Source organism: Leopardus geoffroyi, chromosome C3 (assembly GCF_018350155.1).
Source record: "Leopardus geoffroyi isolate Oge1 chromosome C3, O.geoffroyi_Oge1_pat1.0, whole genome shotgun sequence".
In the NCBI taxonomy this organism is placed as follows: domain Eukaryota; kingdom Metazoa; phylum Chordata; class Mammalia; order Carnivora; family Felidae; genus Leopardus; species Leopardus geoffroyi.
This window is the reverse complement of record NC_059338.1, coordinates 68849578-68865104: the sequence shown is the minus strand read 5'-3', so window position 1 is coordinate 68865104 and position 15527 is coordinate 68849578. Positions and strand designations below refer to the sequence as shown.

The 15527-nt window shown below is 60.1% G+C and overlaps 1 protein-coding gene across 2 annotated transcripts in view; it reads left to right on the top strand.

Annotated features, from left to right (window-relative positions):
• The first annotated feature begins 3604 nt into the window (after positions 1-3604).
• The window catches only part of CAPN2 (calpain 2), a 36995-nt gene continuing 25072 nt past the window's right edge, over positions 3605-15527 (top strand). The window contains exons 1-2 of one of the 2 annotated variants that reach the window (XM_045453318.1): positions 3605-4004; positions 7991-8060. In XM_045453318.1, coding sequence (XP_045309274.1) covers positions 3768-4004; positions 7991-8060 — 307 coding nt within the window. In that variant the 5' untranslated portion in view covers positions 3605-3767. The remainder of the gene's footprint in view (positions 4005-7990; positions 8061-15527) is intronic. The other variant, XM_045453319.1, reaches the window with a different exon arrangement.

Below are 15527 nucleotides of genomic sequence, written 5' to 3'. Positions count from 1 at the left end.
CCCGCCGGGCACCCCAAGGGCTGTTCTTGAATCTGAATAAATACTCCAGGTGGCAAAATGCAATTCCCAAATCCTAGGCTCCCGCCTCTCCGGGGAAATTTAGGAAGTGGAAAGCAACAGGCAGTCTCCAAAAGATGTTGAGGGACAGAGACAGTTCCTTCAGAATGCAGCCACTCCCTACGGAAACAGCCTCAAGAACAAGCAGCGCTGACTTTGACGCCAAGAAAAAACCAGCACCTGATGATGTTGGAAATAAACCTCCAGGCTGGGTCAGGCCACCTGCCAGCGAGCCCTCAGGCCATGCGGTGTTTGGCTAGAAAGGGTTTCACATGTCACCTGCTCCCCAGCAGCAGGGCCCCCACCCAGTGGCAGCACCCCCCTCCCCCAGAGGCAGGGCCCTTTTGGGGAGGGGGAATTCTTCCTCCTCCCTCCAAGTCCTCGGCTGGACTAAGAAATCAATTTACATGGGGGCACTGGGATTGTTGCTCAGTCAGTTAAATATCTGACTTCAGCCCATGATCTCACAGTCTGTGAGTTCGAGCCCCGCATCAGGCTCTGTGCTGACAGCTCGGAGCCTGGAGCCTGCTTCGGATTCTGGGTCTCCCTCACTTTCTGCTCCTCCCCTGCTCATGTGCTTGCTCTCTCTCAAAAATAAACACTAAAAAGAAGAAGGAGAAGGAGAAGAAGAAGAAGGGAGAAAGAAAGGTGTTTGGTAAGTTTCACTGCTCACATGGCAAATGGTTGATACTTACCCTCCTTATGGGAAGATTTTTGCATTTAGATACTAATCTCTCTGAGGGGCACCTGGGTGGCTCAGTCGGTTACACATCCGACTTCCGGCTCAGGTCGTGATCTCACAGTCTGTGAGTTCGAGCCCGCCCAGCGTCCGGCTCTGTGCTGACAGCTCAGAGCCTGGAGCCTGCTTCGGATTCTGTGACTCCCTCTCTCTCCGCCTCTCCCCTGTCTCACACTCTGTCTCTCTTTCTCTCTAAAAAATTAAACATTAAAAAAAAAAGGAATTCAATTTACACGGAACGGATCAACAGGGGAAAGGCCCAAAGCTGCTTCACACACGCACAGAACACACGCACAGAGGCCCAGTAATGAAACTGGGACCCGAGAGATGACCAAGTCAGGCAGCTGTTATACGGTGTAGACGAAGAGACGAGAAGTTTGTGAGGAATTGACAGGTTAAGGAAAACAGGGGTTGGTGAGCTTTAACCAGTATGGAATTCTCTGCAGTTTGGGCTGAGGTCGTGGACGAGTAAGAAAGTCAGCAGGTTTGTTTCCACCGCTTTCTCGGCGCTCAAGGCCCCATCTCTGGTGATGAGGGTGTGTCTTTTCACTTGTTACAGCAGGAAGGGTGTTTTTCACGTGGGGGTTGGTTTCCACTGAAAGAAGGAGGGTCTGAAGGCCCTTGGGCCCGGTGTTTCTCTGGAATAATCACTCTGCCACAGGGGCACATTCTGGGGTGGCCTGTCCTTGACCCCACAGCCCCACCTTGCTGGTCCTCAACCATCAAAGCCTTAGCACTTCCTATGGAATCAGCATCTGGGTGTGGCAGGCCTGGAGTCTGCATTTGTAACCACATGCTTCCATGTGGTTCTGATGTGCCGCAAAGTCGGGGACCCCCCCCACCCTGGGAGCACCCCAGTGCAGCTGTACCCGGGGTCACAAGGCAGTCCGTTCACCGGTGCGGGCCAGTGTGCAGGCTTTTTTATGTTAAATTAAAACCTGCACCCCATTTAGCCCTGCTGGTCCCTGTTCCCTCTGTGGAGGACACGGAATGAAGACGCCCCCTACTCCCCATCACACCTGTAAACAGGAAGTTAACACCGAGGCCTGCGCACAAGTGTGTTAAAAGATACTTTCTTAAAAGAATAAAATAATGACTCCCATGAAAATATAAGATGAACATATGTCCAAGATTTTATTTAACTCATTAAAGAAAGAGGGAACTAGTAGGTGTTTTTTGTTTTTTGTTTTTTAATAGTTCAAAGGAGAAACTAAAAGAGAAGCCAGTTAGGAATGCAGGATTGAGGGGCGCCTGGTGGCTCAGTCGGTTAAGCATCCGACTCTTGATTTCAGCTCAGGTCATGGTCTTATGATTTGTGAGTTCGAGCCCCTCATCGGGCTCTGCGCTGACCTGCTTGAGATTCTCTCTCTCCCTCTCTCTCTGCCCTCCCCTGTTCTCAGGCTCACTCAGTCTCTGTCAAAATAAACAAATAAGCTTTAAAAAAATAATGAGGGGCACCTGGGTGGCTTGGTCGGTTAAGCGTCCGACTTCGGCTCAGGTCATGATCTCGCAGTCTGTGAGTTCGAGCCCCGCGTCGGCTCTGTGCTGACAGCTCGGAGCCTGGAGCCTGTTTCGGATTCTGTCTCCCTCTCTCTCTGTTCCTCCCCTGTTCATGCTCTGTCTCTCTCTGTCTCAAAAAAATAAATAAACACTAAAAATTAAAAATAAAATAAAATAAAATAAAAAATAAAAAAATAATGAAATTAAAACAAACAAACAAATAAATAAAAAGTCTTCCGGACAAGGTCACATGGCCCGTAGGATAGGGTGGAGAAGGTAACTGAGGGCTAATCCACCCCTTTTCCCACTGACACACAGACACCTGCCTATCAGTGCCGGGGAAATGCAGGACATGCAGGCCTGGGCCACCCAGTCCCCCCCTGGGAGCTACCAATCCATGCTCTGTCCCTGACCGGTCACCCGGCGCTGTCCGTGCTCTGTCCCGGGACCAGACACGCCGCGCCGTCCCAGCTCTGCCACAGGACCGGTCACCCTACACTGTTCTCCGAACACTCTGCCAGTATTGACACAAGCCCCCCATTCATTGTGAGTTTCAACAAACAACCATTACCTGTTTTTTAGTAATCTGTATCACTGACTCTCCACGTGGAGCTCGAACTCATGACCCCAAGATCAAGAGCCCCACGCTCCACCGACTGAGCCTTTTAGTGTAAGTACGTCCCTGCAGTATCTGGGGCACACTTACACTAAAAAAATACTGGTGTTAACCTGAAATTCGAATTCACCTGCGAAGATGTCTATATTTGCCAGCCCGGCAGCCCTGCCCGTGATCATCACGGGCCTGGAGGCCTTGGAACCCGGTGCTGCCGGTGGCCAGGTGTGCGACAGTGGTAGTGGGTAGGCCGGGCGCTCGCACCTGTGAGACCAGGGCGTCGCTGCGAGGCTCCCACGAGGTGACCTCTGCAGAGCCGCTGGGACAGTGTCTGGCACAAAGTCGGGGACTAACTGATGGCAGCGAATCTACTCCCCCCCTCTCCTTCCTGCCCTGGGGGTGCGGAGTGACCTATAGGTCCGGCTGCAGGTGGCGGACCCCGCCCACGGCGCCGAGGTCACCCCCGCGGGGAGGCACCCCCCCCAACCGTGCTCCCCCGCCGGGAGGCCACACCCCCACCAGGAGGCCACGCCCCGCGGCGCCGAGGCCACATCCCTCCTGAAGGCCACACCCCCGCCCACGGCGCCGGCGCCCAGGCCACACTCCCGCCCGGAGGCCACACCCCGCGGCGCCGAGGCCACACCCCTCCCGGAGGCCACACCCCGCGGCGCCGAGGCCACACCCCGCCGGGAGGGGGCGCCTCCCGCTGGGGGAATCACAGCCTGCAGAGCTGCAGACCGCAGTCCAGCCGCAGCGCACCGGGCCCGGCCGCGCCCCTGCAGACACAGGCTCGCCCTCGCTCGCCGCGCCCCTGCAGAACCGGCCCTCGCTCGCCGCGCCCCTGCCCAGACCCCCACCATGGCCGGCATCGCGGCCAAGCTGGCGAAGGACCGAGAGGCGGCCGACGGGCTGGGCTCGCACGAAAAGGCCATCAAGTACCTCAACCAGGACTACGAGGCGCTGCGGGACGAGTGCCTGGAGGCCGGGACGCTCTTCCAGGACCCCTCCTTCCCGGCCATCCCTTCTTCCCTGGGCTTCAAGGAGCTGGGACCCTACTCCAGCAAGACGCAGGGCATCGTGTGGAAGCGGCCCACGGTAGGCGGCGCGGCGGGGTGCGCGGTGGGGGGAACCCGGAGGCATGGGAGGGGTGCGCGGGTCCGGGGAGGAGTCCGGGGGGGGACAGGGGGTCCGGGGTGCGGGGTCCAAGCCTCTGGCCGAGGGCCTGCGCCGGCCGCCGGGAGCGCGCCCCTCCCCGTTACTCGGCGCCCGCTCGTCCGCCCCGCGGCCCGGCCCCTCCCCGCCCCGGCGCTGCCCCGGCCGGTCCGGCGCGCCCTGCCCTCCAGCGCAGGCCCGGGAGCCGCCTTCGCACTCCACGGAAAGTCGCGGTGACGTCAGGGGGTCCCGAGGAAACTAATCGGAGTCCCGTGGGGAGATGGCGGGAGGAGGGGCTGCGGGGAAAGGAGGGAGCTGGGAGGCCGGCAGTATGTGACCAGGAAAAGGGGGGCTCCAACTCTGCTTCGGTCTGCTTCCGTCTGCTTCGGGGAGGGCGGGATCCACAGCCTGGGGCCTTTGTGAGTGAGGACTGTCTCATGCGTGGTGGTTTCATGTGTCCAATCAGAGTTCCCTGTTTAGTTTTCCAGATGGGAGCTGGCCAGACCTCGGCCAAATATTTACCCTGATGATTAAGGAAGGGCTGGGGTGGTGCAGCAAGGGCCAAATGTTCCTCCTCGTTGCCTGGCCCACAATCGTCCCTGGGGAAGCTCGGGGCCCCTCTAAGCTCCCTTGTCCTGTACCTCCTGCCCTGGCAGGCCTTGGGACAGCTTGCCCTCTGATCCGGTCGCGCCCCCCCCCCCGCCCCCCCAACCCCAGCTGGCCTTGGATCCCCTGTCACCTGCACCTCCAGACTTCATGGGCTTCCCCCACCTAAACAAGGATCCAGCCTCTAGATTCCTGACCGGAGAGTAAGGTTGCTGCCCTGCGACCACTCCCCTGTACCTCCCAGGTCACCTCCTGGTACCCCAAACCCCCCGCCCCCCACAGGCCGCAAGTGCTGTAGGAATGCCCCGGACCCTGAGTTCATTCTCTGTCACCTGAGGGGTGACCCTGCCTGAACCATTTAACCTCTCTGCCTCCATTTCTTCATCTAAAAGGAAATATGTTGCCTAAATGTTTTTCTCTTCATTTCTCTCTCTTTATCTTTTGTTATTCATCACTGAGCCCTGCGGACTTCCCTCAGGGATTTTCACAATTTATAGAGACAGTTGCATATTATGGTCCTTCCTACTGAACTGGGGGGACCAGGGGGCCAGCATGTGTATCATTCACCGATATACCCCAGAGCCCAGCAGGGCTAATGCTCTTTGCAACATCCATTCACCCATCCAGCAATATTTACGGAGCACATATTCGATGCCAGGCTCTGTCTCCAGTGTTTGGAATATGTCCGTGAACAGAGAGATGGCGATTCTTCGCGGAACGAGTGAGTGAATGAATGCAGGAGTGTAACGAGCTTCCTCTGAAATTATAGTTGTGGAAGTGGTCGAGAAGAGAGCGCATTCCCCTGGCATTAGTATAGCGCTTTACCCACAGTTTACAAAGTGCGTTTACACACTCCTTCACTTAACTCCTGCGTTCATTCCGTAAGCATTAACTGAGTACCTACTGTATACCAGGCACAGTGCATATAGTTTCTGCCTCTTTCGACTTTAGGGGCAAGTGGAAATGCCTGTAGGGCTTCCAGACAGGAAAGAGGCCTGGAGCCATTTCAGGACCCCTGCTTAGGGGAGGCTGTTACGGTCCCATTCGGCGGTTGAAGAAATGGGGGCCTGCAAAAGTTAATATGTGCTCTCACGGGTGTCCGGGGTGGAACCAGGAGGCTGTCCAGTCTGTGGGTGTGCGGAGCCCATCCGCTTGCAGCTGCCCTCTGCCTCCGCCCTAACTTCTCCAGCACCGCTGTGGTTGGGGTCAAGCAGGGGAGACAAAATGGCCTCCGGATTTGGACACGAGCAAGGTCATTGGTGACTTTAACAGGGCAAGTGCCATGGGAAGGGGTGCAGCGCCTGGCTGCTGTGGCCTCCAAGGGGGAAGTGTCCCAGCTACATTCTGAGGGTGTCTGTGGAAGGGGACAGGTTAGTGGTGGGCAGGGCCGGATTTGGGGGTTGAGAGGCTGTGGCAGGTGAGAACGACCTCTGTGCTGAGTCACCGAGGAGGAAAGGGTGGGAGACAGGCAGAGAGGAGGAGGTGGGGGAACAGGGTCCCCAAGAAGGGAGAGCAGGGAGAGGTCGGCGCAGGAGGGCAGAGGGTGTGCTCCTTCCCAGGCCTGGAGCTCACGGGCTGGGTAGGGGGCTGCAGTTACGCAGGCAAGAAACCACAGCTAGTATAGGCCGTGAGTCCCATTGTTCCCTGAGCACAAACCTCCCCCAGAGGTTCAGGACTCGCTTACACCGCCTCAAACCTGCTTCTCCTGCCTCTGGGCTCCGGGAGGATCAGCAACTTGTCCTCCCCTGATAATAATAACAGGTGATGTCTGTGGAGCGCTTACAGAGGCGTCTCAGCATACTTGTCACACCGTCCCCATTTTACAGATGAGGAAACTGAGGCTGAAGGAGGGGAACGAACTTGCCAGGGTCCTAGAACCCGCGAAAGTGGCAGGGCCTGGGTTCCGACCCTGGTGGTGTAAATCCAGAGCCCACACCCTCGGCCGCCCCCCTGGGACTGTCACAGCCGTGTTGAATCCAGTGCCCCCATGCTGGGCACAAGGGTCAGTTTTCTAAGCACTCCTGGAGCCTTCTTTGACAGGGCTGCCCCTGCAGCCCCCTGGAAAAATCCATCGGGGTTAGGCACCCGGCACACGGAAGAACAGAGGCGGGAGCCCCGTGTGCAGGTTAGTCTGCTGCAGGGGTGCTCGGCTGGCGGGGAGCTCGCCTTGGCAGAAGCTCGTTCTCACTCTCCGTCCCCCAAAACAGACCGACCTGGGCACGAAAGGAATGTGCTTTGTTGCAGATTTCGGCTGCAGGGTGGGGGCCGGACCGGGGCACACCCGGGAAAGGCTCCTGCTTGACCGGAGGGGCGCTCCGGGGGCCGTGGGGTGGAGCCCTTGCAAACCGGGTTTGCTGGAGCTGACGAGAACCCTGATTTATGCCCCGGCTTCCTCTGTGGCTCTGGGGTGGGGTGAGTGCTTCGGAGTCCGGAAACACCGAGGGAGGGCGGCAGGAGGGGCCAGAACGGTTCAACAGTGGCTCCCACCAGGCCACTTGCGGGACAATCCCGAGGCCTGAACGCCCTCAGAGACTTGTTGCTAATCAGTTAGAGGAGCTCCGGAGCAGAAAGAGCTGGCTGTGTGCCCGTGAGTTCAAATCCCGGTGCCCCCTGCCACAGAGCGCTCGCTGTAACTTCCCACACATTGTGCTCCGTGGTTTTATCTCCTTCACCTGCGTCCTCACCCGCAGAATGGGGACGCGCCCGTCTGTGTTCCTGGAGGGGCTCCGTGAGATAAAGCGCCACACGCAGCCCTGCTCTACGGCAGGTTCACAGGACGTGGATGCTGCAAGTGTCCTGGCCCCGTGAATGAATTCAGAAGGCTAGAAAGTTCCCCTGCACATACCCAGCAGCACCACCAGACAGGGCACAACTAAACACCAAACCGCAGAGTACAAGTGCGCTGGGGCCCAGAATCCCGGAGATGAGCGAGGGCTGGGCGGGGAAGGAGGGCTTCCTGGAGGAGGCGGCAGTGAGTCATGAAATGTGGTCTGAGGCAAAACAGGAGAGAGTTGGGTGGGGAGAGGTGCAGGGACAGAGGAGGGGGGCTGGCGTGGCTGGCAGGGCAGCTCCGGAGGCTGAAGGGACTCCACACGTGGCAGAGAGGTGGCATCGTGGCCCCGGGCATGGCGACACGAGCGCTGGGGTTCCACGGAGCAGAGGAATGATAAGGACCCAGGGTGGTCTGTCTATAACCGCAGAACTTCTCCGAGGGGGGAGCGGAAGGGGGGAAGGCGCCTGCTGCGCCCACCGGGAACCGAGGTGTCCTGACCGCAAAAGCGTGTGCTGGTGGCTTGATGGCACCTTGTGGGTCTCGTTCCCAGGAGATCTGCGACGACCCCGAGTTTATTGTTGGAGGAGCCACCCGCACAGACATCTGCCAAGGAGCCCTGGGTAAGTGAGGCATCTGAAGGGGCTGCGGGTCCTATCTGCGAGGCCCCACCTTCCCTCTCCTCTCAGGAAGCCCGGTGATTTCCATTTCCAGAAGCTTCCTGGAATTTCTCCCCCTTCCCCCGGCCCAGGGGTCCATGCCAAGGATCACAGATGCGCCAGTGGGCCCCGAGGCCCCCTGTGCCCCCTGCTCTGGGCTGCTGTTGGGGTGTTGGCCTCCACCTCCTGGGGGCAGCCTTGTTCACGACCTGTGACATGGCGGGCCGCGGGCTGAGGGCCAGGGGACGACTCTGGTCTCCGGGGCTCAGGGACCTGGACGGGGACTTGGTGCGAGGGAAGAGGACGCTGTCTGCTGGAGGAAGTTCAGGCCCCAGGGCGTCCTCCGCTCGCTGTGGCATCACGACAGCGGGAGGCGGCCTCAGTGGGTGTGACGTTCACGTACAGCAGGCAGAGGGCTCGCGGCGTCCCGCGTCGGTGGGAAACTCCCAAGTCTGTGGAGGGGTCTGGACAGTGGGGCCTGGGACCGTTGTCTAAGATGCTCACGGAATCTGCTCGTGGTAAATGGCGGATGTCCGCTCCCGTAGACCTGTGCCCCTTCCAGCTTCAGCCTGCCCCCTACGCAGCTCCGTCGAGAGCAAAACTGACCTGAACTGCACCTCCTCTCCTGGCCCGCTTGGCACAGGCCCTGGTGCCCAAAGCAGGAGCAGCCATGTGTCCCGAGTGAGTACCGTGTGCCAGACGCTGAACTGTGACAGCAAAGACCCCATGGCCCTGTGATTATTCCCGGTGTATAGGCGAGGACGTTGAGGCCCGGGGAGCTGGGGATCTGGCCCACAGGCGCAGACGGTCTGACCCCAGGGCCGTCGCGTTAGGCCCTGGGCTAGACTTGTGCACGAGGGCCTGGAAAGTTCCGGGCCCTGCCGGGGGTCAGGGCAGCTGTGTGAATCGTTAGGCTGGGCGCCCCAGGAGCCCCACAGGAAATGCCTCTTCGAGAACCCGGCCAGCTGGTCCGAGCCTGGCCTGTGCGTGTGTGCAGATGCCTGAGATGCCGGAGCACATTCTTACCTGCAGGAATCCTCCCCCCTCATTCCTTTCCACTCCCCCCCGCCCCCCTCCCCCCCAGAAGATAGAAGCCTCTCCTCGAGCGATGGGACGTAACAGGCCTGCAAGTTGGCAGAAGCCTTGGCCAACCCTAGGGTTTGGGAGATCAAGACACACACATGGCAGCTGTCACACCTGGCCTGTCACACGCAGCTGGCCCTCGCTCCACACCTGGCCCGCACCCCACACCGGCCCCCCTCCACACCGGCCCCCACCCCACACCGGCCCACACCCCACACTGGCCCGTGGAGTGTTAGGACACCTTAAGGGCCAAATTGCACCTAACAGTTGCAGGATTTAAGCCTTGTTTAAATAGCACCGGGCTTCTGGAAAGGAGCCGGCGGAGCTCACGTTCCTGGGGTGAAGCCCCTGGAGTGGATCGAATGGAAACAAAACTGCGTGTGATAAGCCCGCTTAGAACCCCCCCTGCTGGCGTGTCCTTCCTAAGCTGTTTCACGCCGAGTCGCCGTCTGGCTGTCTTAGCCTTCCTCTCGGAGGCTCCTGGTTCGATGACCATCTGTGACATGTGGTTGACGGAGCTCTCGCCCTGACTCTGGGCACGGGGTGGTCACGGTCGCCAAGTGCCAGCAGGCTCGGAAGCATCTGGAAGGGGGCGCCGTGGCAGCGGCATCTGGTCACACGAACAGAGGTGGCAGCCAGGGCTCCCCTCTTAGATCGTAGGCGCGTCGTCACTCGGAACCTCCATCTCTTCTAAAAATGGGGGGAAACGGGGCAAATGGTGTGGCCTCAGAGATGCCCTGAGATGAAGACACACATGCAACCCCCCCAAAACTTGACTACTAGTAAGTATCGGAAAGCAGTTTTAGATAAATTTTGTTAATGTTTATTTTTGACAGAGAGAGAGAGACAGAGCACAAGCAGGGGAAGAACAGAGAGAGAGGGGGACACAGAATCGGAAGCAGGCTCTGGGCCCCGAGCCGTCAGCACAGAGCCCGACGCAGGGCTCGAACCCACGGACCGCGAGATCATGACCTGAGCCGAAGTCGGACACTTAACCGACTGAGCCACCCAGGCGCCCCTAGATGATTTAAATGATAGTTTTCAAAAGTCATTCGTATGATGGGTGCCTTTTAAGAAACGTAATAGGCTTTATTTTTCAGTGCAGTTTTAGATTCACAGAAGAATTGGGAAGATAGTAGAGAATTCCATTCCCCCCACCCCCACCTCACGGTCCCTGCGCTTGTTACGTTAATATCCGTCATCGTTAAGCAAAGTCTATACTTTCTTTAGATTCACGTCCTGACTCTGTGCCGGGATCCCATTCAGCGACCACGTGATGTGTCGACTCATGTCAGCTTGGCTCTTCCAGGTGGCAGGTTCAGATTCTCCTTGCTTTGCATGGATGTTGTAGGACGTCGTAGGGTGCTGTAGGGTGTCGCAGGACGCCCTGTATTGAATTTGCAGGTGCCTTTTTAAAAACTAATGCATGTAGTTTAAAAACAAAAAGGACTGGGACTGGGGCTCCTGGGGGGGCTCAGTCGGTTAAGTGTCCGAGTCTTGATTTTGGCTCAGGTCATGATCTCAGGGTTCATGGGTTCGAGCCCCAAGTCGGGCTCCCTGCTGACAGCATGGAACCTGCTTGGGATTCCCTCTGTCTGTCTCCCTCCCTCTCTGTCTCTCCCTCTCTCTCTGCCTCTCCCCCACGCTCGAGCTCTCTCTCTCTCTCAAAAAAAAAAAAAAAAAAAGGACTAAGAACTAAGTGTCAGCTGCTTTGATGGAGAAAGTAAGTGTCTTCCCTTGTGCTTCTCGGCTGGCGCGTCCTCCGCCCCACGGGGCCCCTCCGCTCTCGAAGCAGATGTGAGGCGCCCGTGAGTCATTTCCTCCCACCGCCCCCCTGCCAGCTGTAAACGCTCCATCAGGGCCTTGCTCCTCGTGTGCTCCCAGATCCCTTCCTGCTGCCGGGAAGTCTGGAGCACTAGGCCTGCTGTTTGGCAGGACCGGTGGGGGAGGGTCCCTGTCCTGCCCTGGCTGCCCAGCCGGGCCCACCACACAGCAGGGCTCCTGACCTCCCTCCCCCTCGCTGCACACGCTTGCAGCGGAGGCCCCAGAGTGCCCAAGAGGACTTTACGGGGTTCCCCTGCCCCCTGTCGGCACAGTGACTGTGCCTTTGTGGGGTGCTCCCTTGGATCCGTTTTCCTGAGGTCCCGCTACTTGTGACACTGAGAGGATGCTACCCTCTGCTGGCGGACCCCAGTCCCTCCCACACCCGCCACGGGGCTCAGCCCGTGTCCGTGACAGTAACGTCCCTGCTCCACAGTCCCAGGAGCCTGGCTCGGATCACCCCACCAGTGTCCACGCAGCGGCAGTGCGGGCGAGGGAGCCCCGGGCTGAGGGTGGTCCACACGGCGTTCCAGCGCCTGGCCAGCGGGTGCACGCCAATGCTGAAGGACGGGGTCCGTGTCTGCACTCTGTGCCGTGAGCCACATGGGAGCCCCTGAGGAGGGACTAATGCAGGCGAGGAGCTGGGTTTAATTTTCCAAGTGTAACTGCCAGGAGCCTCGTGTGCGTCGCAGCTATCCGGGGGTGGCGCAGCGGGCCGTGTCGGGGTCCAGCCTCCCGTCCCTTGCCCTTGGGCAGGACGGTCCCCACAGGCCTGTGCGTCCCCCCCAGAGCCACGCAACAGGTGTGACTAGCGGGGTCAGGAGTGAGCACGTGCGTGTGCGTCAGGCAGAGCGTGGCCTCGGCTCGGCCGCTCGGCTCTCGCTTTGGGCGAATCCCGGGGTCTTCAGGCCTCCGTTGTCCTCATCCGCGAACGCCACGGGGCTGAGGTGACACTAGGCAATGCCGACGGGCGTGTGGCATGGGCCTTAGAAGCTGCAGGTTGGAGGTTGTCTTCGGGGACGAGCAGCTCAGGTGAGGCTGGGGGCGGCGCGTGTAGCTGTGCGACTCGGTTTCTCCATCTGGCCGGGGGGGCCGCATCAGAGGGAAGGACCCGTGCTTCGTGGGCCGCTTTGTCATGTGACCTGGCCGCCCCCCCACCGGAGGCTCTGTCCCTGTTCTGTGCTGCGAGGGCCCGCAGGGGCTCTGGAGGTGAGGTGCTCCCCGCTGTGGGCCGTGGGGGCAGCAGGGACGGGGGAGGAGGGGCGTGGGTCCCCAAGCTGGGACCGCAGAGGAAACAGGCACCTGGTGGCTTCCTCCTCCTGGTCTGGGCGGCAGGGCCTCCCTTCCGAGCGTCCCTGATCCAGGCAAGTGCAGAGTGAGGCTGGGAACTTCAGGGCTGTGTCTTCAGCTCCCCCCCCCCCCCCTTTTAGGGCCCTCCTCCAGCAGGGGAAGGGAGGGGTCACTGGCCGCTGGCTGCCAGCTGGTTAACCAGGGCTGATAGGTGGGAGTAAGAGGGGACCCGAGGGGTGTCCCCTCCCCACAGCTGTGGAGGTAAATGAGAAGTGATTGAGCGTCGTCCGGGGGTGGGGGGGGAATTCCAGTTTGCGGCTACCCTCTTCTGGGCCGCTCTCGGCATGAAACCGTCACGGAAGGGATGCCCCCAGTGACTCATCAGCCACCATCTCAAGGCCTGGGCCCCTGGCAGGGTGTGCACGTCCTGTGGAGAAGCTCCGGGGTGACCTGGGGGCGGGGCCTCCCAGCTGCTGGACACTGTTAACCACAGGTGTGTCTGCAGGGTCAAGTGTGGGCGGAAGCAGCCTCGGCATCTTGGTCTGTTTGGTGTTTACGTCGCCGTCACCACGGAAAGCAAAGGAAAAACACCGAGGCAGTGAGCCCCGGGTCAAGCAGGACGGGAGGCAGGGCAGGGCTCCCCGGCCTCAGGGCCGTGGACGGTGGGGGCCGGGTGCTCGTGGGGGCTGTGCCACCACCCACTAGATGTGCCAGCCCCCCACCCAAAGCTGACAGTCAGAAATGCATCCAGACGGATTCCCTGGGGTGGGGGAGGGGAGTTGGTGACCACGCCCCTGGGGGTGAACCACATAGGCAGGTCCCACAGGCCCAGAGAGAAGCAAGCGTGGGGCGTGCTGAGGCTGGGAGGGCTTCCTGGAGGCAGCGGGCTGGCCTTGGGCTGTCTGCTCTGTCGGAGATGAAGAGCTTCCTCGGTCTTCGTTTTTGGTGTGTGTGCGTGCGCGCGTGTGTGTGTGTGCGCGCGTGTGTGTGTGTGCGTGCCACATGTGTGCATCACGGACACGGACACATATGTGCTCACGGTGACACGGGCCCTGCCCTCACGAATCTTCCGTTCTCTGGGGACAGGCCACAGCAGCCGTGCTGGGACGTGAGGACCCACAGCTGGGACAGGGGACAAAAGCCCAGCGTCTCCTGGACTCTGTGCCTCAGTTTCCTGCTTGCGGAGGGAAGGGCTGATGGTAGGGGCAGAGAGGGAGCACCCAGACGTATCACCGTGCTCCCCTCTGGGAGAAACTCCCGGCAGCCGCAGGTGTTAGTAACCTCTGTCCGCGCCCCGCAGGGGGCCCCAGGTGACCTCGATCGTGCACCAAGCTGCCCTTCAGGACAAGGGCGAAGGCCCGGGGAGCAGAGCCCTGGAAATGTACTGACACGGCTGTGTCTGAATTCACCTTTTCAGAAGGGCCTTGAAGGAGCCATTCATAAGGCGGCCGGGGAGGCCGTGTCCTGGGCGCGGCCTGTTTGGGGAATGGGGGGTGCCTGGAGGCGGGTGAGTCCCCCTGGACACAGTCAAGCCTTTGTCGGGGTCCAGAGGCTGAGGCGGCTGTGCCCAAGGACCCAGAGACACAACTAGTCCCACTTTTCCCAAGCAAGTTAGGAGGGAGGGGGTTCCCTGGGGCCCAGGAGCAGGTGCCTGAGGGTGGGCCCGAGAGACGGTCACCAAATAGTGCTCGGACACGTGAATAAATGAGTACAGGAAGTCTCTCTGCTTTAGGCACAAAATTCGTGGGTAAAAATCCCTCTGAAAACCCACGGCAAGTCACATGGGGAGAACGCGGTCATCCACCCGCAGGGGCAGGGGTGGTTGTGTTCTGTAAGGGGCCCCCCCAACCCTACCCCCGTTGTCAGCTGTCACCCCTTCCGGGGCCACAGACCCCGGCCTCAGAGACATCTCCCATCTGTGGTCCTTCCGCCAGAAGAAGGCGTGTGCTCACATTTCACCTTCACGCAGAGCATTTGGGGTTCATCTCTGAAGCCCCCCTGTGGACCCCAGCTTCCCTATCCGCCTGCATGGCCGAGAAAACCTGGGGTCAGAGAAAGGGAGACATGTCCCCGGATTCATACACCACGAGCGGGGCGGGCTTCAAATCCAGGTCTTCTTAGCCCGCATCCTGCGCTCGTCCCACCTGGGTCCCCGCCCGCCCCCCCTCAGCCGTCGGGGGTTCCTGAAGGCCCAGCGTGGAACAGGGTGTGCGGGGGCCACGCTGGAAGGACACACCCAGGCAGAGTGGGCAGACAGGGCAGCCGAGAGCCAGAACCAGAACCAGATGGGAACCAGGGAGGGTGGAGTCTGCACAGGTGCCTCCAGGGGTGACAGAGGTGAGGGAAGGTTCCGGAGAGGGCAGGCGACGGAAGGTGACAGAAGGTTCCAGTGAGGGCAGGTGCTTGAGGGAACAGGTGCGCACACAGCCTGGAGCACACACACCTGTGCGGGGACCCAGAGGTCCCTGCTGGGGAGGGGAGGGTCTCTGTCCACCTAAGTGAAGGACAAGTCAGCCTTGAGGCCCTGCACCCTGCCCCGGTGATTTCTAGAATGCTGGCCTTCTAGCTGCCCCCGGCCCGGCCTCGGACCCCCGGAAGCTCTCCAGGGCGCTACTCAGGTCCGGTCTCCGAGCAGGGCGAGGACTCTCTTCTGCTGTGTTCGGGAAGAGGGTGCAGGCGCCTGTGGGCAGCTCCTGCCTGACTGAGCCCGGGCTGTTGGGGCACCTGGGTGGGCTTCTAGGGCCGGAAGTGGGCCAGAGAGGCCTCTCAGGCCTGTACCAGTCGAGTGTCTCCCAGGACAGAACAGGCCGGGCAGGGGTTCAGCTGGGTGGTGGGGGGGCGGGAACCTGGATGTGGGAAGGGCTAGTCTGTCTAGCCCTCCGGACTCAGCCTTGTCTGCTCCATTAATGATGGACATGGCCGGCAGCCAGCGTGTTCAAGGACCCGTAGTGACCCGGCTCTGACACTTGTCCCTGCCCACTGCCGGGGCGCTGCACAGACCGGGGCAGGCATCGGACTCCCAGGATGAGAGGGTGAGTCACAGCTTTAGACCAAGTGGACGGAATGTGCCAGCATTTGCACAAGCCTCGCCTCAGTGGGGCCCAACCCCTCCCCGTAGTGCACGCGGTAAACCCCGTAGAGAAAAACAGTGAAGAAAAGACGATCCAGAAAGAAGTTGGTGTCACCATCCAGAGAGAAGACGCAGGTGGTGTCAGAAGGACCTTAGCTGCCGGAGGA